The 23022-nt window shown below is 31.8% G+C and overlaps 1 protein-coding gene across 2 annotated transcripts; it reads left to right on the top strand.

The window, feature by feature from the left end:
- The first annotated feature begins 5544 nt into the window (after positions 1-5544).
- LOC134722610 (uncharacterized) lies at positions 5545-20061 on the top strand. 2 transcript variants are annotated; one of them, XM_063586236.1, is made up of 2 exons: positions 5545-5717; positions 17989-20061. In XM_063586236.1, exon 2 carries the CDS (start codon positions 17991-17993, stop codon positions 19227-19229), a length of 1239 nt encoding a protein of 412 aa, XP_063442306.1. In that variant the 5' UTR covers positions 5545-5717; positions 17989-17990; the 3' UTR covers positions 19230-20061. The 2 variants fall into 2 exon arrangements, with proteins under 2 accessions (XP_063442306.1, XP_063442300.1); XM_063586230.1 differs by having other exon boundaries at positions 5546-5717; positions 17986-20061.
- The last annotated feature ends 2961 nt before the right edge of the window (positions 20062-23022 follow it).

The following is a 23022-nucleotide window of genomic DNA, read 5'->3' as shown; positions in this document are numbered from 1 at the left end:
CCATTTCTTTTACCGGTAGAATATTTATAAATGTCAAGATTATGTTCTACATTAGTTAGAAAAGCCACATCCACCGAATTGACTCAAATTATCAAAATCCATGTATAATTGTTATCAAAGGTACCAGGATTATACTTTAATGCGTCAGTACCATTCTAAAACATATTTACCAGCAGTAAGTAGGTGCTGACCGTATGAACGTAATGGGTAAATAATCATAAGACAGAACATCAAAAGACTGTTTATTAGAATTGAATTAGTTTATAAGCCCATATATTAAAATGATCACTAACCAATAATATAAGGGATGCGAACACATTTTTTAATTGTGGACACAAGTACTAGTTATCCGTTTTATAACAATATCAAGAACATACTGGACTTATGATAGCATATATATTTTGTTGAGTGTCCTGTATTTAAATGTGAACAGAATGTTGGTTTTCCATTGTTACGAATTGTGAACCTCTACTAGCCCAATGTAATTGTATGCATATGAAGCAGATTTCACACAAAAAATTACCAACTTTCAAATTTCAAATTTCTTCAAGTTCACTTGTGAGATATATTGATGATGTTCTGTCACTTAAAAACCCACATGTCAGTGAGTTCTTGCATCTCATATTCCGCAGTGACCTACAGATAAACAATGATGTGTTTCATTAGGTTTTGGTTTGTGACCCGGCTTTGTTTCCGCTAAATCGATTTCTGACTTAAACAGCGGTAAACTTCTGCTTCCTTCATATATAACCAAAACTGGCAGGTGTGTTTCATAATTTGATCTTGTAATATATATAAAAAAAAAAGTTAGTCTGCCCTACATAGACATGTCTTAAAATCAATAGACTTATTCAAAGTCATACATTTTTAGCCAACATACATTTATTCAATAAATTAATGTTATTCAGTCAACATACAACAATCTGGGCAGTGCACATACTTTAAAAACCAGAATTCAATTTTAGAAACATAGTAAAAATCTTTAAATATGGTTTTTGTCGCAGAAAAGCTTGAGATAAGGATCCGGCGGCGGCCGCGTTAGCAAACTTATTAAAAGCTGCATATTTAAGAAAGTAGAAGACCTGGATGCTTCATACTTTGTATAAAGCTGTCTCATGTTACGAAGTTTCCGTCAGTCACATGTCCAATGTCCTTGACCTCATTTTTATGGTTCAGAAGCTTCTTGAAAAAAAATCGGAATTTATGTAATGTTAAATTCTCTCTTATAAGTAATAGGATAACTATATTTGGTATGTGCGTACCTTGCAAGGTCCTCATGCCCGTCAGACAGTTTTCACTTTAACTCGACCTCATTTCATGGGTCAGTGAACAAGGTTAAGTTTTGGTGGTCAAGTCCATATCTCAGATACTATAAGCAATAGTTCTACTCTATCCGGTGTATGGAAGGACTGTAAGGTGTACATGTCCAACTGGCAGTTGTCATCTGACCTTGACCTCATTTCCATGGTCAGTGGTTATAGTACAGTTTTTGTGATTTGGACTGTTTTTCTTATGCTGTATGCAATAGGTCTACTTTATTTGGTGAATAGAATGAGTGTAAATCGTTCATGTCTAGCTAGCAGGTGTCATCTAACCTTGACATCATTTTCATAGTTTAGTGGTCAAAGTTTAGTTTTTGAGTTTTGGTCTTTTTTCTCTAATACTATGTGCAATAGGTCAACTATATTACGTGTTCGGAAATATTTATGATCTATATGTCAGTCGCACAGATTTTATTTGACCTTGACCTCATTTTCACAGTTCATTGCTCAGTGTTAGGTTTTGTGTTTTAGTCTGTTTTTCTTAAACGATAAGCAATAGGTCGACTAAATTTGTTGTATGGTAGAATGGTTAGCTGTACATTCCTACCTAGCATGGTTCATTTGACCTTGACCTCATTTTCATGGTTCATTGGTCAATGTTTTATTTTCGTGGTTAATGTTTAGTTTATGTGACAGAACTTTGTAATAAAGCTTTATATTTAGGACTATCAACATAATGTCAATGATTAGTAAAGAAGGCGAAACATTCAGCATGTGCACCTTTGTTATTGGTACTAACATTTAATTTGTTGTTGATAAACTAAACATGTATTGCTTTACATTTAGGATGTCTGTAAATCATGTCATTTACGTTTATTTACGAATTATATTTTCTCAAATGTTGACTTCTTATTTATAATTTATGACAGTTTTCTAGATAAATGAATAGCGTCAAGCAGGCCACTTGCCCACACATATTGTTGCTGAAAAGTTTTCTACATACCATTTTCTTAGCTTAAGAACCAACATATCAATGAGCGAGGGATGACGCCACAGAGGAAAGCAGTCTAGACAAGGTCTAAGATGCCAAAATATTCATATGAAAGTATCATAGAGACCCGCGAACTTAAAAAATGTTGCGCTAGATTAAAACAACAAGGTATATTTCACTGTCATACAAGTCAGGCGTTTAGCTTGCTTTAAAATCAAATTAGTCCACCATTTTTTACAAGAGGAGATGTCTTTACCAAGTCAGGAGTATGACATATCCAGCAAAAAACACCATACAGGGGATATTATAAAAAGCATAGCGATTAGATAAAAATTTTGGATGCCAAATGAAGTACCGGTATTCCAAGTTTACTGTCGATTCATATCTCAACCCCTCCAATTATATAGACGGACTTAGAGACGTAACGGCGATAATATGAACAAAAAAGTATTGTTAACAAAACGAAAAAAATAAATGATTTCAAAGCTTTGAAATGTAATAAGGAAACTTGAAAAAGCTAGTTTTATTTGTAAGATGAATATAAAAGGTAAAATCACAAAAAAACTCAGAGGAAAATTAAAAAAAGGAATGTCCCTAATCGAATGACAAAATCAAAAGCTCAAACACATCAAACGAATGGATAACAACTGTTATATTTCTGACTTGGTACAGGCATTTTCTGAAGTAGAAAATGGTGGATTAAACATGGATTTAAAGCTAGCTTAGCCTCTCACTTGTACGACAGTCGAATCAAATTTAATTGTATTGACAATGGAATGAACAAAACAAACAGACATAATAGGTAATTATGTCAAAATAGGAGTACAGCAGTTGGCATTGTGTTATAATCTAAATCATTATAAAAACAAACAATATTTAACAAAGAATCAAAAAATGACATGTAGACCAAATATATTAGCAAAACTTAAAGACAAGAATTCACAAATTTACCATAGTACAATAACACAATAACGGTATTAAAGAAACGTAAAGAGGCATTTATAAAAAGCACATTAGCAAAAATGAAATACAAGAATACAAAAATGTTTTACAATAGCACAATAACGAGATGTATAAGTACATTGCCATGTCATACACCAAAAAAGGCATGCATGTATAAACAAAGCACATTAGCAAAAATGAAAGACAAGAATATACGAGATACAATTAATCAAAAGTTACTGGTGTGCCAAATAGTCAAAAACATAGAAGTTGAAATAGACATAGGTCAATAAGAGGCATCGCGATGTTTTTGTGTTAGCCACATTGCAATTAGCCGTTATCCATGTTCAAGATTGAAAACTACGTTTGTCCTATCAAAGTGTCGATAGTGTCCATACTACGTCGTAAAATGGATTGGCAATCTTTCTAAACAATTCATTTTTTAATCCATAAAAACAATACAAATGTAAGCACATACATCAGCTTTATTAATTGAAAAACAGTATTGGTACGTCAGCCTGTTCTTGAATGACATATGCATATAGAACCTAGATAAAGAAAAGAAAACAATTCTATGGGTCCCGTGGAAACATTGTTTGAAGGTTTAATGATATAGTTCCCCTTAAAGCACTGTGTATAATCAATTTGTACTTTGCCATCTCCCTTTAAACTAAGAGTCTATACGACTGTTCGTTCAAATTGCGTGTGATGGTTTATTGATTTGATATTCGATATGCTTTATTTAGGATGGCATCATGAACTAGACCTGATAAGAGCACAGATACTCGTTTAACAAATATGCATCGGTTTGATTCATCTTATAAACGTTAATGAGTAGTATTACCTTATTCAGACATTAATAGTTATCAAGGGTACCAGGATTACAATTAAATACACCAGACGCGCGTTTCGTCTACATGAGACTCATCAGTGATGCTCAGATCAAAATAGTTGTAAAGTCAAACAAGTACAAAGTTAAAGAGCATTGATGACCCAAAATTCCAAAAACTTGAGCCAAATACAGTCAAGATAATCTATTTCTGGGATAAGAATATCCTTAGTTTTTCGGAAATTCAAAGTTTTGTAAGAGGAAATTTATGAAAATTACCACTTAATTGATATTCATGTCAAAACCGACGTGCCGACTACAGGGCTGGTGGTACTCTCGGGACGAAACATCCACCAGCAGTGGCATCGAACCAGTGGTGTAATTAGTTATCAAAGTTACCAGGATTACATTTTTTAATACGCTAGACGCGCGTTTCGTCTACATAAGACTCATCATTGACGTTCAGTTCAAAATAGTTGTAAAGTCAAACAAGTACAAAGTTAAACAGCATTGATGACCCAAAATTCCAAAAAAGTTGTACCAAATATGGCTAAGGTAATCTTTTCCTGGGATAAGACAATCCTAAGTTTTTTCTAAAAAATCAAAGTTTTGTAACAGGAAATTTATGAAAATTACCATTTAATTGATATTCATGTCAAGACCGACGTGCTGACTACTGGGCTGTTGATACTATCGGGGACAACGTCAACTATCAGTGGCATCGACCCAGTGGTGTAAATAGTTATCAAAGGTACCAGGATTACAATTTAATACGCCAGACGCGCGTTTCGTCTGCATAAGACTCATCGGTGACGCTCAGATCAAAATAGTTGCAAAGCCAAAAAAAGTAGAAAGTTAAAGTTTGATTGATTGATTGTTGGTTGCATTACGCCGCATTAGCACAACAAGGCTATATCGCGGCGAGTCAAAACAAAGTTAAAGATCATTGATGACCCAAATTCCAAAAAAGTTGTGCCAAATATGGCTAAGGTAACCTATTCTTGGGATAAAAAAATCCTTAGTTTATCTAAAAGTTCAAAGTTTTGTAACAGAAAATTTATAAAAATTACCATTTTATTAACATATGTGAAATCGAATCGAACCTCAGAGTTTATTCTTTTGACATTAATTCATTTTCGATAGTAGATTGAAAAAAATAATAAAAAAAATCCAAAAAAATCACACCACAGCATTTGGAAATAAAAATGGAGGTCATGTCATATGACAGTCCAATTTATGATTTCTAGAGAAAAACAAACTTAAGTTAATTCATACCCTTCAATGGAAATCTCAATATATTTTGTTTACGAAAAACTTAATTTCCCACCATTTTGATAGGCCTGAAATTGAGATTGTAAACCTACTTTAAATGACTGTATTAAATTCTATAAATGTTCTCGTACACATATTGTTATTTACATCTGCTTCCTTTATACAAGCATTAGCTATTTAAAGCACCAATTTATTGTGTACTTAAGATACATGTGTCGTCACAGTCGAGATACAAGTATAGTATTTGCGACCGGATATCGATTAATAGATTCACTCAGTTACCGACCAATCAGGACTGTTGTTAACATCAGGATTTTTATATTATCTTTATAAAGACAGCTCATTATTCCCACTCGTAGTAAAAACTACAAAGAAACCGACAACATCATATAAATCAGACTGTAGTGTGACACGATCATATGTGAGTATTATTACGTCTATAGGTTTTTTAAATAGGTATTATAGTGTGTGATAACATTGTGTGAGGGAATTCGACGTTTGCTGTACCACTGTTCACTCCAGTGCAATTTATGACAATACCACTGCATCAATCAGAATTATTTTTTGGCAGTGTTTTAAGAAATGATTTTGCTTTGTTGTGGCGTATTTTTTGTGAAACATTCAATGTGTTAAAAAGGCGAATTTTCTGTATAAAGTCAATGATTATGTTGACTTTTAAAGGCCAAACTTTCTACAGCCTTAAATACGCTAATGAAAGATCCAAAAACTATACCAATACATAACGACATGTTCATATATATTGGTTAACAAATTTTTATTCGTTATTGCAAAATAATGAACTTAAAATATCTGACATTTTCTCCCTACCCAGTTTACCCCTATACATTTTTATGATGTGGACTGGTCATTTTTTGAATCGTAGGCAATTTTATTGCATTAAATTGGTATTAGTTTACCTTCAAACTTGTTGATGCTTTTCATATATGACCATTGATCACTTAGAACGTGCATGAATGTGTACGGTAACTAAATTGACCTTCAAACTGGACACTGGACGAGTCAATATTATGTTTTATCAATGAAAGTTAAGGTATGAAAGGTAAGAATTGCTACTTATTCTTTTTTCACAGAATTTTCGGAATATACAGTTACAGGTTATTTTTTAAAGGCTATTGTGAAGATTAAAGGGAAATTTTACAAATAATACGTTTTTTCCCATTAAACAAGTCATTTTCGTAAGAGAAATGCCGACATATATTTTACGCACAACTACGGCAAGTAAAATTATTATTTATCATAATAAAAAAAGCATTTTTCAGTCTCATTGGAATATGTTGATTACAATTAATCACAAACTTAAGAAGTAAGTAAATAAAGTCAAAATATTTCCGATCTGCATATTTCTGCACATCAAAAGTTAATACGATCGTATTTTTTCAATTTCGTCTACCTCACAAAATCTTGTTAGGCACTATACACTTAAATGACCTCACACTTCGCACTTGAATGAAATGTAAAAATTGCCACGTCTTATGTTTTCACAAAATTTTGCAAATATAGAGTAGATAAATAATATTTTAATAGCCTATTCCGGAAATAAAAGTAAAGGTTTACAAATTAGATGTTTAATTCCATTAAACAAGTCATTTTGCGAAGAGAAATACACATTTTATGCACACATAGTCGAGGTAGAATTATTATGATTAAAAAAAGCATTTGTCAGTGTCATATAGATCTATATTTACAATTGATTCCAAACAATAGTCAGTAAATAAAGTCCGATCTGTCTTTTTTTTAACATCAAAATTCAATACGATCGTTTTGTGACCAATTTGGTCTTCCTCACAAAATCTTGTAAGGCCCTTTGGTCTTTTTATTTTATTCTTTTATTGAAATGGACAAGACTATTTTTAGAAGAAAAAAATCATGTTTTGTGAAAAATGAAAGTAATTAACTACCATATTTGAATGCTTGGTGGTTGTGTTTTTCAATACTCTGTAAGTATACTGATATATGTATATATATACCACATGTGCTTCTCTTATCATCATAGGACAGAGGCAGAATACTGATAAGGGTTTGTAAATTAAAATGAAAATATCACGTGCTACTTCTTATTTGACACTATAAATAATTTTCTGTATCTGATATATTTGCTTTAAAATATATCACATTGAACTAGAAAAACAGGATACTAAAGATACTGTTAGATCAGTTGTCTGTTAAGACTTACACATATGCATTGACAGTACGTATATTGGTTGAATATTTATTATTACGATAAAAGGGATAGTTTTCAAATTATAATTATCAGTTTCCATCTAAAATATTAACAGAATCATCTGTGTATGTTATAGATAATGCATATTTTAAGGTTTTTCTTGTCGTAGAACACACCGAGGGTTGTCAGGATTGATCAAATGAAAGACCGACCGGAGGGAGGTCTTTCTTTGAACAATCCTGACACCCCGAGGTGTGTTCTACGACAAGAAAAACCTTAAAATATGCATTATCTGACTTATATACCGTCAAAAAATATTAATTTTATAAAGATTTGTAAAATTTAGTATCCTTTTTTACCGACAACACTAAAGTGGGATATTCCTTTCTAATGCGTTCAGGTTTTAGTACGCCCTGCGGCTCATTTAAAATGTGAAATAAAACTCACTAAATAATTTAGATATAAACCTTTTAAAAATTGTTATCCATACACAATAAAAATATTACTGTAACTGCATGAAGTAAGACACAAATGTATTGTTACCATCCGATAACGGTGTATGGGAAATACAAGACACATTGTAAGTTATTTATTGTACCACTTACCTTATGGAAAAGGGGGAGGGGTATGTTTTTTTTCTTCTATTTGCTATGTTATTTCTATCGCGGAAAAATTGTTATTTATTAAACCATTTTACTTGAATCGAATGAAAAAATCAGAAAAATTGTCTTTCGAATAGCAATACATTTTATTAAAAGATAGTCAGGACAGGATAAAACTATATACCCTCTGCACCCGACCCTTTCGTGAGTTATATTATTGTTATTCAATAGAATATAAGATTATTTAATTAGTTGATAATTTGATAGAGTAAAAAGTATACATAAATTTTAAAAAGATAAGAACTGACACGAAGACGAATATAAATACATGTAGGTCACAGTATGATTTCCTATTCAGTGTGTATCGTTCTGAACATGCATGAAATATTTGCCACTGAAGTTAAGCAAGCAACCAAAAATCAATCAACCTATTCAGTTTGACTCAATAAGATTTCCAAAATCTTACACACGAATATGTTAAATCTGGATTTATTTTATGAAAGTCTACATTAAAATTCATCTGACCTATATGATAATGTTTCTTTATTAAAGCGATAAATCAACAAAACTTAATTCACGTAATTTGTTTCTAAAATTAAATTGCGGGTCTACAATGACGGTTTCTTTTACATCTATCATTGGTTGAACTTTAGAAAATAAATTTCCAAATCGGCAACAAAAAAACTATTAGACGAATGAAATTAAATCATAGATTGCATGTTTATCAAAGAAAATAATGACCTTACACAGGTCATTATTTTATGCCTGGGATCATATACCATTGAAACATGGTATCGTCCGGGTTGATTCTGAAAAAGAATGACCTGACGTTCTGAAAGAAAATAACTCCATATAGGTATATAAGAAGTAATAACCTTCAAATTGATACGATATTTTATTGCTTGATCATTTTAATTATTTCCTCGAAGCTATTGAATCAAATGTTCTTCGTCGTTATATTTTACAGACGCCAACATAATAATGTTTTTTTCTCTTAGTAAATAATTATTCATAATTATTAAGACAAAAAATGTTCCGTCATAGCAAACGTCCACTTCAAAAATATAAGCAGGCTTCATCGGGGCAATTTGTATTGAAATATTAAACATGTCAAGCGATGTTTAAGTACAGTTTCCTACTTTGATCGCCATTACACAAATATTTTGGTTTTGTAAACAAATTATAACTAACAGCACCTCTAGTGAAACATAGATTGTAACGTACTTCCTGTCATTAAATAATTTTCTTGCTCTTTTGAATTTAAAGGATAAAATACGTGTGCATTTTGAATACAGTTTTTAACTTAAATCACAAACAGTTATAATTTTAGTTATTTGCTGCTATCAAATAACACTTTGGAATCGTTTATACCTTTTAAAACTTTGACACTGACCAAATTCACTCAGTATTAGTAAGTTGTTTTCCTTTGTCAGGCTCATTATTATACATTACACATTCATGGATTCTGATTTGATCAATACAAATGTATAAAAAAATAAACAGTTCTTAGGTAAACAAATAACAAATGAATCAAATCTGAATGAATCAAATCGCATTTGATTAAAAAACAATGACTGGTAAACATCATAATAATTGATAAGGGTGTTCCGGATAGGGCGAAAATGACAGATATTTTAGCTCATGTTTTTCCAATCAAAAGTCAACCAAAATTTTTGCTTTAATTTAAAAACACATTTCGTTCTGTCTTGGTAAAGCTTTCGGATCTTTCATTTGCATATTTAAGGCAATAGAAAGTTTGGGCTTCAATAGAATACATTATAAATGACTTTATACAGAAAATTCTCCCTTTCGGCCTTTTTTTTATATAAAATGTATGGATACATTGTAAATTCATTTCTTAAAACGGTGTAAAAATTTCATTCTAATTGGTATATTGGTATTTTCGTAAAGTGGTGTCAAATTAGACGTGGTATAGCAAACATCGAATTCCAGTATAAAATGTTATCACGCACTATAATTGAAAAGATCTTGTTCGTTGGATGTGTTTTAAGCTTTTGATTTTGCCATTTTGAATTTTTTGGATACTTAAAAATATGGAGAGGTTGGATTTGACTGAACTTGAATTTTACTATCCGCCCAGTGATTCATACTGCCCCGAGAGTCAGTAGTTTCATTGTAACTCAGAGGCCCAATTTGTTTATCTGATAGCAAAGATGTTAGTATTTCGGAATGTTTTTGTTGATCTTAAGTCAGAACCAGCTATTTATCATTGTAAAAACTCTTATAAACAAAGTGACATTTACAATAAAAAAATAGTCTAATCTTTGAAAACCCTCCTAAATAAATTAAACATTAGAATTAAATATGTATTTAAAGTTGCATTTCTGTAAATATTGACAATGTTATTTCCCATAGGAACTCCTTTTACGGCTAAAACTGTACCATTTTTATTAAAAAGTTTTGAAAAAAAATCTTATACTAGAATTGAAAGTTCATATGCACCACATTTTGTTTCAAAGGTCAAACTATAGGGCTGTGCGGCATATTTTCAACGTTTATATGCCCTGAACTTCTCAGAGTTTAAACTTACACTAATTTTCTTAACTACCTCTACCTCGAATGAAAGGTTACCACAGATTTCAATGTAAACAATATGCACATGTTTATTAACTGGTTAAATTCCCAAGTTTTGTCTCTGTGGGATGGAACACAGAGAGCATAACTGGGAACCAGTATGTAAACAAAATTAATTTTCTAGGAATATTCAAGATCTCCCCAAAACAGGCGTGGTTTGCGAATCATCTGTATTTACAAAGTGCAACCTGAAGAAACCAGACTGTAAATGCTAATATTAACCTGTAGGGATGCATAGGCGAGTGACTTTAACCATAGAATTGAATTTTTAATGCACCCACCTAACACAGGGCTAAAATATATATCATTTGAAAGCTACACATCTGTACTATCCATTTTGGCCGGTCGTAAAAAAATCGTACTTGTAATCAAACTGCAAATCATAACCACTCATACAGTTGCCTAAAATACCGCCATCTGTGAAAAACAGCTTTTAAGCATTTCTTCCTATTTAAACATTGTATGCAGTAAATACAAGATTTTTAAATTAACAAATTTTGAAGAATCTGAATATAAAGTTAAAAAATATGTGCGCGAATCATACTTTTGCTTAAAACAAAAGGGGGCGAAACTAAGAAATTGCAATCTGCATTGCAATTACCAATTCTGAAACAATCAAAAATTTATTCAATGTGAACCATAAAAAAGAAATTAAATTTTAGTCAAAAATTGAAAATAAATTGATGAAAACTGAAATTTCAAAGAATTAAAAAGAACAGTAAACACATTATAAAATTTGACTTCTTGAATGCTTAAATTGCGTTGTTCATTGTTTAAATGCATTTATACATCAAATAAGAATAAGTATTAAGAAAATATATTAACATGCAACAATTCTAGATACACCTAGACTTCCTGTATAGCTTGAATGACCAATTCATTTTTCATACGAGGATGACTTCACACAAGAGCTTCTGATTAAGACTGAAAAGAAGCTACCATTAACTTGGAACTTCACTTTCCACTATATAGATGATGTCATCTTACTGAATAGTGACAAATTTGTGACAATGTGTGACTGGTATTTGCCATTGAAATTTAAAAAAAAGACTCATCAGATATAGTTTACACTAATTGTCAATGAGTGTTGGTTGAGAAAGTTTTACGTCAAAAGAGATGAGCATAAATTAACCCACACTCCTTACTACCCAACTATACATGTTTCATTTTTATGTAACAATAGTATAGCAACGCCTTCATATCTATACTACTAAAGGAGTCGACCGATTTCATTGTGTCCCAACTCACATGAAACAAGTCGGACATATTCATGATTTGATGTATAAACGTAGGGTTCTGTATTTCCTAATTTTGTCTTTGCATGCTCAGTCGACGTTCTACCCGCAAAATTAAATAAAACGTTTTATTTAAACACTTGCCCAATTGTAACGCCATTTTGTGACATATTCTTGTGGAGAATATATCTCCATGTTGATACAATAATCCAGAGCTTGCATTTACTTTTACGATTGTCGTGATATTGCGTAGCTGTTCACAATAAAGATATTAGATAAAGGCAACTAAAGTATTCCGCTATAAAAAAAAATTTGGACGCCATTACGGGTTGGTTGACAATTATGAAATATTTGTTTCGCCAGATGACGACTGAAAAGTTCCAATCGACGTTACCAAAATATCGTCATTTCTGCCTTGAATGTCACCTACCGAATAAGGCTTGGCATCGAGGTAGGAATGACATGAACCACAGGACGGATGTCACATGATCTGCTTACCCTTAGTAAGCCCCTGAGTCAACACCAAATATTATTGGGGGTTTGTGTTACTCAATCTGTAGTTTAATATGTAGACTAGCTATATGTCCCTTCCTAATTGTTTTTTTTCAAGCTTGCACCTTTTACAATTTCACTGCTATAACTAGGATAATATCATTATACTGACAAGTGCAGGCCTTTCTCCAAGGGCAATCAATAGACTAGCAGTTATCAGTAAACATATCAATTAGTAAGAAAGAAATAAGAGAAAGGGAATTGTAGCAAGTCTATTTTATATGTTGTGTTTTGTATACTGTTGCTTGTTTTGTTTGTTTTTTGACCGGCTTTGCCAGTTCATTTTCAGTTATGTATCATGATAATGATTTGGTTTTATATATTTATCACTGTTAGCAAATTAAGCTATTTTCGCGGGTATTTGCCTTATTACAACAATCTTCTTCTCTTTTACTTTGAGGCAATTCTTTTGCCGATTTTCATTACTTCAAGTTAATGTCTTTAAAGTAAGATAATACCAAAGGGACAATCAACATATCAAACCATAAATCAAATAAACTTACTAGTAATTAAAACCATGAACAAAATAAAATTAAAGTCCAAGTGACGAACAACAGTCCACAAAACACAGCACAGCATAAACACCATCACTGCCTAAATCAGCGAGTGATCCTATGAGGTTAGGAAGGATTTTCAACTTTTCATTTTTATTTATAACTGCTTATTAGTGTTTTATCACATAAGCAACACGACGGGTGCCACATGTGGAGCAGGGTCTGCTTACTCTTCCGGAGCACCTGAGATCACCCTAGTTTTTGGTGGGGGTTGTGTTGTTTATTCTTTAGTTTTCTATGTTGTGTCATATGTACTATTGTTTTTCTGTTTGTCTTTTTCATTTTTAGCCATGGCGTTGTCAGTTTGCTTTAGATTTATGAGTTTGACTGTCCATTTGGTATCTTTCGTCCCTCTTTTACACACACAATGACCTGCAATTGTATTTCAAAAGCTTATATTGAAAATACTCAAAGCATCTTTTATTCAAATACTTTAAGAGAAAACAAACAAGACAAGCAATAAAATCAACGGTACCAATTTTGTTGCACCAGATGCGCATTTCGACAATACATGTCTCTTCAGTGATGCTCGTGGCCAAAATATTTGAAATCCAAAGCATATATAAAAGATGAAGAGCTATAATCCAAAAGGTCCAAAAAGTATTACCAAATTCGTGAAAGGAATCAGAGCTTTGCATGAGGGAGATACATTCCTTAATTTATAATAATTTCTAATATCTTGTAACAGCAAATTTTAATAACACAAAAAATCCGTATTTTCATGCCAGTACCGAAGTACTGGCTACTGGGCTGGTGATACCCTCGGGGACTAATAGTCCACCAGCAACAGTATACATCTTTAGTTTTCTATGTTGTGTCATGTGTACTATTGTTTGTCTGTTTGTCCCTTTTTTTTCATTTTTAGCCATAGCGTTGTCAGTTTGTTTTAGATTTATGAGTTTGACTGTCCCTTTGGTATCTTTCGTCCCTCTTTTCTAAACACATTTTATGTCTAAAACGATTTTAAACTAAAGAAGAACCAGTAGCATTCTATTAAGTTCGTTTACATCCCGTGTAAGACAACCAAGTGTCTCTAAACAAGGTTACTTATATCAATATTGCCTACGATTTGGTCGTAAAGTCATGTTTGCATTAAAACATGATTACAAAAAGTGAAAAATTTAAACTACGTAAAAAACATATTAAAACATAACTCAATTAGCTCGTATATATTCTTTTCGAACTTTAGATACCCCTTCTTTTATTATGGAAAATCATTTTCCTCCCTGATATTGACAATTAGCGATGTGCTTTCTAAACATAGATTAATTGGTACCGTTAATGTTATTTACAATTTGATCGCTATTTTCAGATGGCAGATTTTGGGTAACTGCAAACACTTCAGTAGAAGGCGGTTCTATGAACATTAACCCACTTCTTTGACGTCACTCTATTGTTCTAACAGTGGACTATTTTTCAAGAATCCACTGACCACCATGTTAACTTGTATTATATCTTTAAACTTTTAACCTACGATCTGTTATCCTCTCAAAAACAAGTGACTAATGTAAGGCTCGAACTCGCGCGTATTTTCTTCAGTAAAGCCTTTAGTCCATACCACTAAACCACGAGTGCTGATAACTAGTATTATTTAGATATCACTCTTATAGCGTATATCTGTCAATACATGGCAATAAAATGTTTGTTATTTAATAAAATATATAAACAGCATAGAATCAAAGAATTGTAAATATTACTTAATAAGTACATTTCCATGAGAAAAAACAAAATCTATGTACACATTACACTTATCACTTTTAACGTACAAGGCATTTCCCGTTTCATCATAACAAATGCTTACTTTGGGTTTCAGTATTATAATGACATCATACCATGATCGCTTACTTTTTCTTTGTTTGATTATAAATTGTCCAAATATACATTAACATTTAACTGACTGGCATGTGAATAGAGTGTGATAAACTACGACTGCAAAACTACTTCTTTAGTGGGAAAACCAGAAACAAAATTGTCAACTTTATATGAAAAATGAAATATAGATACCTTTAAGATTAAAAATAATATTTTGGTAGAGAAAAACATTACAATGAAAAAACATAATATTCCGGGTACAAAGCTTGAACTTAGCACTGTTAATAACACACTTTTTTCGGTGCCAACGATTAGACGATGACGAGTATGAACAGCTTACATGTTTCATTGCAAAATTAGCATAATTATATATTGTACATGTGTAGCAAGAGATATTCTGTTAAAGTTTTAGAATGCGAACCCCAAATAATACTAGTTCATTGATTAACTGATTGACAATGGATGGCAAATGTAATAACGTTAAAATGATTAAAACATAATGAAAGGGAACCAGTTTAGACTAATATTATATATATTTTTTTGGATTAAAAATAACCTTTGCATCTATTTTATCATCAACAGGTGTCTAGTGAAGTGGTGTTTTTGCGACCAGTACACTTTATTTTTTTATTTTATAGATGTCATGCAAACTCAATCAAATAGGAGATATTACCAGCTCAGACGTGCACATTAGTTTCCTAAAAACTATATATGTAAATATTAAAGGTTTCTAAATGTTGGTAATTATTTTTTTTTAACTTTTCAAAAAAAGATTAAAATAAATTCATATATTAATTATACGTCTGATTGAATGAATCATAAATACAAAAATCGAATCAATATAATTTTTATGTAATGATTGAACATTGAATGAAATGATTATTTACAAATATAAAATCTGGATTTAAAAAGGGAAGATAACAACACATTTAATTTACTGTTTACAATAGCATAAATTGTTCTAAATAATAAGAATTTCTTATCCCAAGCATAACAACTACGCCGTATTTGGCACAACCTTTCTCAACTTTTGATCTTCAGTGCTGTACAACTTTGTACTTTTTTTTCACCTTCGATCTTTTATATCTGGGCGTCACTGGTGAGTCTTGTGTTGACGAGGCGCGTTTTTGATATATTGAGTTTTAAACCTGATTCTTTTTTTTATCTATTAACCATGTGTTTCTTTGTTTAATATGTTCTCCTATTTATTTGTATTGTAGTCCTGTAATATTATGTTGTCATTTCAATGTTATATTTAACTTTGCCATTAAAGTGCGAGGTTTGGCATGCCACAAAACCAGGTTCAACCCACCATTTTTATTCCCCTTTAAAAATGTCCTGTACCAAGTCAGGAAGATGGCCATTGTTATATTATTGTTCGTTTCTGTGTGTGTTGCATTTTAATGTTGTGTCGTTTGTTTTCTCTTATTTTTGAGATATTAAGACGTGGCACGGTACTTGTTTATCCCAAATTCATGTATTTGGTTTAGATGTTATATTTGTTTTTCTCGTGGGATTTTGTCTGATGATTGGTCCGTTTCTGTGTGTGTTGCGTTTCGGTGTTGTGTCGTTGTTTTCCTCTTATATTTAATGCGTTTCCCTCGGTTTTAGTTTGTTACCACGATTTTGTTTTTGTTTTTTGTCCATGGATTTATGAGTTTTGAACAGCAGTATTCTACTGTTGCCTTTATTTAAGTTAAATTTAAATGTGAATCGTGTGGATCTTATCATTTCCATCCATTATAGAAATAAAAAGGACAAAATACGAAATTATTTTCATGAAATTCCGTTGATTCATTGTCAGATCATGAAACAGGTCTTCTTATCAATTCTCTAGCTTAACCCATTTCGAATAAAACGACTATCTGTTTCATGATCATGAAATGGAAAAAAAGCATTGTTTAACTTATTTTACCTAAACATTGGCCAACATAGCATCATTAAGACTTGATGTGATTTAGTTAACCGCATATACAAGGGTAAAACATTTTTTAGTAAAATATGTAGTGACAAAAATACCGAATTCAAAGGTATAAGCCAAAGGAAATACTGGTAAATACCTGTCATATTCCCGACTTAGTTCAAGATTTTTTTGTTGAAGAAAGCGGTGAATTAATCCTGGTTTAATAGCTAGTTAAACCTCTTAACTTTATGCCAGTTGTATATACATATAGTTTGTAATATTGACAAAATTGTGTGAGGGTCACAAACATACCAACTTGGTTAAATGGGCACTAGCGACGAGATTCATAAAAAAATAAGACTAAATTGTTATTGTTCATTCATGTTGGAAAGTGAAATAGAGAAAATATAATTCTCTTTTAGGAGCCAGTATGGTTCGATGTTGTCAAAATAAGCTAAGAAACATCGATGATGAATTATTCACCTTATTGAATCCGTATATATGTGAACTGCAATTTACCCCTTAGTTTTAGATGGATTAAACATGATGTACATGATGTATGCGTGTTCGGTTAATTAAAGAAAAAAATGTCAATATAGAAAATGAAACATTTGATTAACTGGTACTTATACAGATAAATTCGAAAACTAACTTATTTTTTAACTTATAACACGAAATCAAACAGACATAGAAAAATCCATTTGTACGAGGTCAAGTATCTTTCTATGTTGATATAGTGTTATGTAACAGTCGGAAGATTTTTAAGTTATTTCGATAGGTAATTAGATGGCGTGTAGACTCAAATACACACGTAATTCTGATAAATATTATCTATCAAAATGTGCATTTAAAACTAATTATTATTTGGATATGCGTTTTAGTATACTATAAATCAAATACGAAAATTTGAGTTTAATCGGTAAATATAATTTTGACAGCTATTGCCCCTTTAACAATAACTGGAATCTAGCAACCAAAATTATTTACATATACACTATAAATATATCTGAACCTAAGAACAAAATCCTTAGTGATAAGTACTACGATATTATTAGATTTTGCAATTGTTGCTTTAAAATTCATTATCTTTTAGATTAGTGTGTTTAGACTAAATAAAACCTGAAAATGATGTGGTAATTTAAAAAAAAAAATGAAAATAAAAGAAATAATTTTGCATACAACATACTTTTAATTATTTAGACCGTGTGTCCAATGGAATTCTTCTGTTTTAAATAGAAAACTTTTTTTTTCCAGAAGTAATGGCTTGTGAGCGTTTTTTGAATTTCAAGCCAATCGATGAACCCTCATGGAGAAAGCGTGATAGAAGATATGAATGTGTACCAAGGGTCAACGAAATGATAAAAGATATTGTAAAATATCATGAAAGATGGGAAATGAAAAGAGGAAAAACAGTAAAAAAAGGCTTTGCAGAAGCAAAACGTGAAATAGTTTTAGAGTTCCTTTTCCGACTACAGCAAGATCAAGGTATTGGACTTAATGACCAAGGAACGTTTGAGGAGATTTTTAACGCCGAAATGAATAGAAAGGGACGTAAACGAGAACGCTCTTTATCTGGAGAAGATTCATCGAATAAGAAGAAACATAAAGAGTTATTGAAAAAACAACCGATAAACGAACAAGCCAGTAATAAAGATGTCAACGACGAAGAGAGTTTACCAAGTTCTTTGGAAACTGGAGATTACTTTTTAAATAATTCGAAAGACGAAGGGCATGCTGAAGACCATAAAAGAATTGAATCCATAAATTTGTTGCGTGGTTATAAGCACTTAAAAAATGAATTAAACAAATTATCAGGTGAAGAACAATCTGGATATGTTGGTGAAATAGACGTCGAGACGTGCATACAGGAATGTCATGAGGTTCTAATGCGTGATTTGCTCGATGAAACTAAAACTCGACCTGGAAAGTTCAGTGTTCTACCGAGATCAGCAAATATTGATGGAGAAGTTTTCTTTTACCCGTCGTATGCCACTGAAGAAATTGCCTTTAAAGCAGTTGATACAATTGTTTTGGAATACAACAAGATGGTGAAGGAAATATCAATGAAGGTGGATAAACATGTAAAAATGGAACTTTCTCTCAAATGTGCTTCCGTAATGCTTTTTGCGTTTTTATCACTTCATCCGTTTTCCGACGGCAATGGTCGACTTGCTCGATTATTATGCAGTCATTGTTTAAAAGTATTCTGTCCGTTCCCAACTTCGATTTATAACGTGTTTTCTCCTTCTAACAGAGATGACTATCTAAGGGCAATTAAAAATGCTAGACAGCATTCAAAAATCAATCATGACCAAATACAATATAGTGAAGAAGCCGCAAAAGAAGCTGAGTTAATTTTAGAACAGAATCCAAATGAACTTTGTTCTCTGGTAATAGAAAGTAACTGGTTTACATGGCGACAATTTCTACATAGAATAGGAGAAGACATTAATCTGTTTGAATTTGAAATTAAGACTCAAGAAATTAGTGTATCGTAAAATACTTATCATTTAAACTGTATCGATCACGTCAATGGAGATGTTTTTAGTTTTTAAAAGAGTTTACGTAGGAGTATATCTTTCAGATTGAGTCGCATAAATATACTATCCTGATACAAATACAGTTTCTTCTTCATCATTTATCGAAATTTACATCGAATTAGCCAACAGTGTTTCTCTCAGTGCTAGATTTCAATTTTGAAATAATGATTGTCCACATGTAAGCAGCAATATATCAACTTCATCCGCATGTGAAGAATATCTCGTTATTTTTCACAAAAAGTTCATCAGAAAGTACAATACCTAAATGACAAATATTTAGTGTCTACTTCACAATAATTACAATATGATCTTGAGTTTTAGATACTACGTGCTGAAGTTATGTATTTGTTTTTATTTACATGACAGTTTTCACTTTATTTGTCTTCGTGCTACTTTTTTCTGTTGGTCGTATGACTTTTAACGTGCAGGGTTTAATGCGCCTCACACTATCGTTTTTTTTTACTATGGTGTTCCTGCTGCAGGTTGGTAATTATGTGCCATTTGGATGCAAGAAGTTTTACAGAGTTGATTCGGTGTTGTTTACCCATGTATTTATATTTTACTCAATTTGTACAAAAGTGCATACAATATATATGACATGGTCTATCAACAACAAAAGCCTTTATGTCGGTGTCTTTGGCAATATGCTACAAACTACAAACACTTTAGTTGAACACTATTATAATTAATTTTATATAATGTTGACGTCATTGTTATCGTTTCTATCAACTATGTTTTTGTGGGCGTATTTGCCCGATTTTTTTGTAAATATAAAAAAGAAGATGTGGTATGATGTTTCTGATTTATGTTTACACAGTTTTTTGCTGCTAGATCCCAAGTATTGTCACATTAAGCTGTAATGGCGGTTTAGATTGCTGACTAAATTTTGTCATGCAACTGGGAGATTTAGCTAGGTACTTAAAAGGTTTATAGCACAATCTTCTTCGAAAGAATGCCTATAGCAAACCAGGAATTTAACTTTTGTTTCCACGCGTTCCGTTGGTTGACAACGGTTATTTTGTTAACTTCCCCTTTTGGAATTTACATGTGAAGTTTTCTGTGATACCCTTTTTTATTAGTAAAGTACATTTCTATTTCAGTTAAATAACAAAAAAAAAAACGATAATGGGGCGATGAAATCAAACCAATAAGAGAGTTTGAAAATATTGAAAAAAGGAAAATGTTTGTTATGAATATTTAAAAAAAAAATTGATGCCAGATAAGAATAAAATTGAAAACATTAACAACCCTGAACTAACCCATTCAATTTAATACTTTTACTTACAGAGATATGGAAAACAGTTTATGTTTTATAGAGGTATGGAAAACAGTTCTGTTTTATAAAGATATGGAAAACCGTTTATGTTTGTGTTAAAACTATACAAAGAAAAAACAAATGGTTCGAAGATTTTGTGTTATAATTTGGAAAAAAGTTTTTCCAATTTTTCGCCATCGACATTTTTTCCATCAAATACCATGACTGAATTCTGTCCGCAGTGAAAGAGGGTCTTCAGAAAAACTGTGAAATTGTTTACTCGTGAAGTGGTATTAACCATTTGTGGATTCTTAAACATTCTAAAGAGCTTCTAGACAGTTTTAAATCTCGGTCTTTTTTTCGACATTAGTTTTATCAAAAATTTTGATTTTTCAACTCTTGTTTACCACCATTCCCCGTGTGAAATTGATAAATCGTCAGAAAGAATTATACACAATGCCTTTCAACATAAATATGGTAGCATACCTTATAAATTTATTACTTTGGGAAATCATAAGGCATATTTTGTTTATAGTGAACAAAAGGGTAAAACATGCTTCACATATGAACAGGTGATCAGTATTCTGGAGTTTCTAATCGAAAATATATTTGTTGTATTTGGAGGTAAACTTTTCCAACAAATTGTCGACTTTCCCATGGGAACGAATTATGCGCCTCTCCTTGCCGACCTCTTCTTATGAATCGGAGTTCCTTCTAATACTTGTCAAAAACAAGAAGATCAAAGAAGCCAGATTATTAAATTTTACTTTCAGATATATTTATGATATCCTTTCCATTAACAATCCGAACTTGTCTGATTGGGTTCCAATCCCCCAGAACTAGAAATTAAAGAAAAAAACAAAAACGGCTTCATCCGCCTCATATTTAGACTTATACCTCGAATTTGACATACACGGTCATCTCAGTACCAGAAACTATGACAAACGAGACGATTTTAATTTTGAAATTATCAATTTCCTTCACCTTAGAAGCAATATACCAACTTCACCTGCATATGGGATATACATTTCCCAACTTATTCGATATTCAAAAGCTTGCAGCTCCTACTCAGACTTTGTAAAACGTCACCAGTGTCTGAGCAGAAAGTTAATGGACGAGGGGTATGTCAAATAACGTCTCGTTCAAGACCAGATTTTGCATACTGACGTTGTCATATTAAAAACGTGTTATATTGCTCTTTCATTTGTCTTTATTCTTTTATTAATATTACTTTTACTGTTTGGTATGTTTTCTGTGATATCCTTTTGTTGTTGCTCGGTACTTATACATCCTGTCAATGTGTTTGTATCATCTTTCAATTTTGCTGGTGTGTTTCTTTGGTTTATACGAAGTGACTATGTACTTTTAAAGATACCGCCATTCTATTGTTCTTTTATAATTATGTCATAATGTTATTGTTTTAATATAAATTTGAAAATACATTGAACGACAAAATTGTTTTACTCGCGTAGTGGTATTAACCATATGTGGATTCTTAAAAATTCCAAAGAACTTCCGGACAATTCAAATCTAGGTCTGTTTCTGAAATTAGTTCTTGCATAACTTTTGATTTTTTAACCCTGTATACCATCATTTTTCATGTGAAATTATAATGTTTTTGAAAAAAAATTGAACGACAAAATTATTTTATATTTCTTCCTATGTGACGTTTATATTTTCTGACGTCATACACGTGAAACAATGAATGTGGTTTTTAAATTTTATAGATGCTTTTTGTGCTTTTTTGTAAAATATTCGTTTGTTTTGAGATTGTGACACAATGATGACAGCTCTACCCATATTGTGACTATTTTACCTAGTATGTCTGTTTTGTTCACACATCGTTGTAAATATAATGGAATTTGATGAGACTGTCATACAAGTGAGATGTTTAGCGTTATAAAACCAGGTTCAATCCAACATTTTCTACATTTGAACATGCCTGTAACAAATCAGGAATATGACAGTTGCTGTCCATTCGTTTGATGTGTATTATCATTTGATTTTGCAATTTGATTAGAAACTTTCCGTTTTGAATTTTCCTCAGAGTTCAACATTTTTGTGAATATATTTCTTCCCAATCAAAACGATAATGTAATCATGAAGAAAACGTTCACAGTACACATAACGTTTACGTGATTAGTCGCAAATTGAAGTCGGGGATTAGAGTTACCTCCTCCCAAAGATTGACTGACTTACTTAAGTTTTCAACGTTTTCCATATGCATTTAAAAAAGAGGGCCGAAAGATACCAGAGTGACAGTCAAACTCATAAATCGAAAAAAAAAATGACAACACCTGGCTAAAACTGAAAGAAGACAAACAGACAAGCAATAGAACACATGACACAAAATAGAAAACTAAAGAATAAGCAACACGAACCCCACCAAAGACTAAGGGTGATCTCAGGTGCTCCGGAATGGTTTAGCAAATCCTGCTCCACATGTTACACCCGTCGTGTTGCTTATGTTATTAAAATCCGGTAAACAGTCTAATT

Source organism: Mytilus trossulus, chromosome 1, assembly GCF_036588685.1.
Source record: "Mytilus trossulus isolate FHL-02 chromosome 1, PNRI_Mtr1.1.1.hap1, whole genome shotgun sequence".
Classification (NCBI taxonomy): Eukaryota; Metazoa; Mollusca; class Bivalvia; order Mytilida; family Mytilidae; genus Mytilus; species Mytilus trossulus.
The sequence above is the reverse complement of the archived record's forward strand: the minus strand, read 5'-3'. Positions and strand labels throughout refer to the sequence as shown.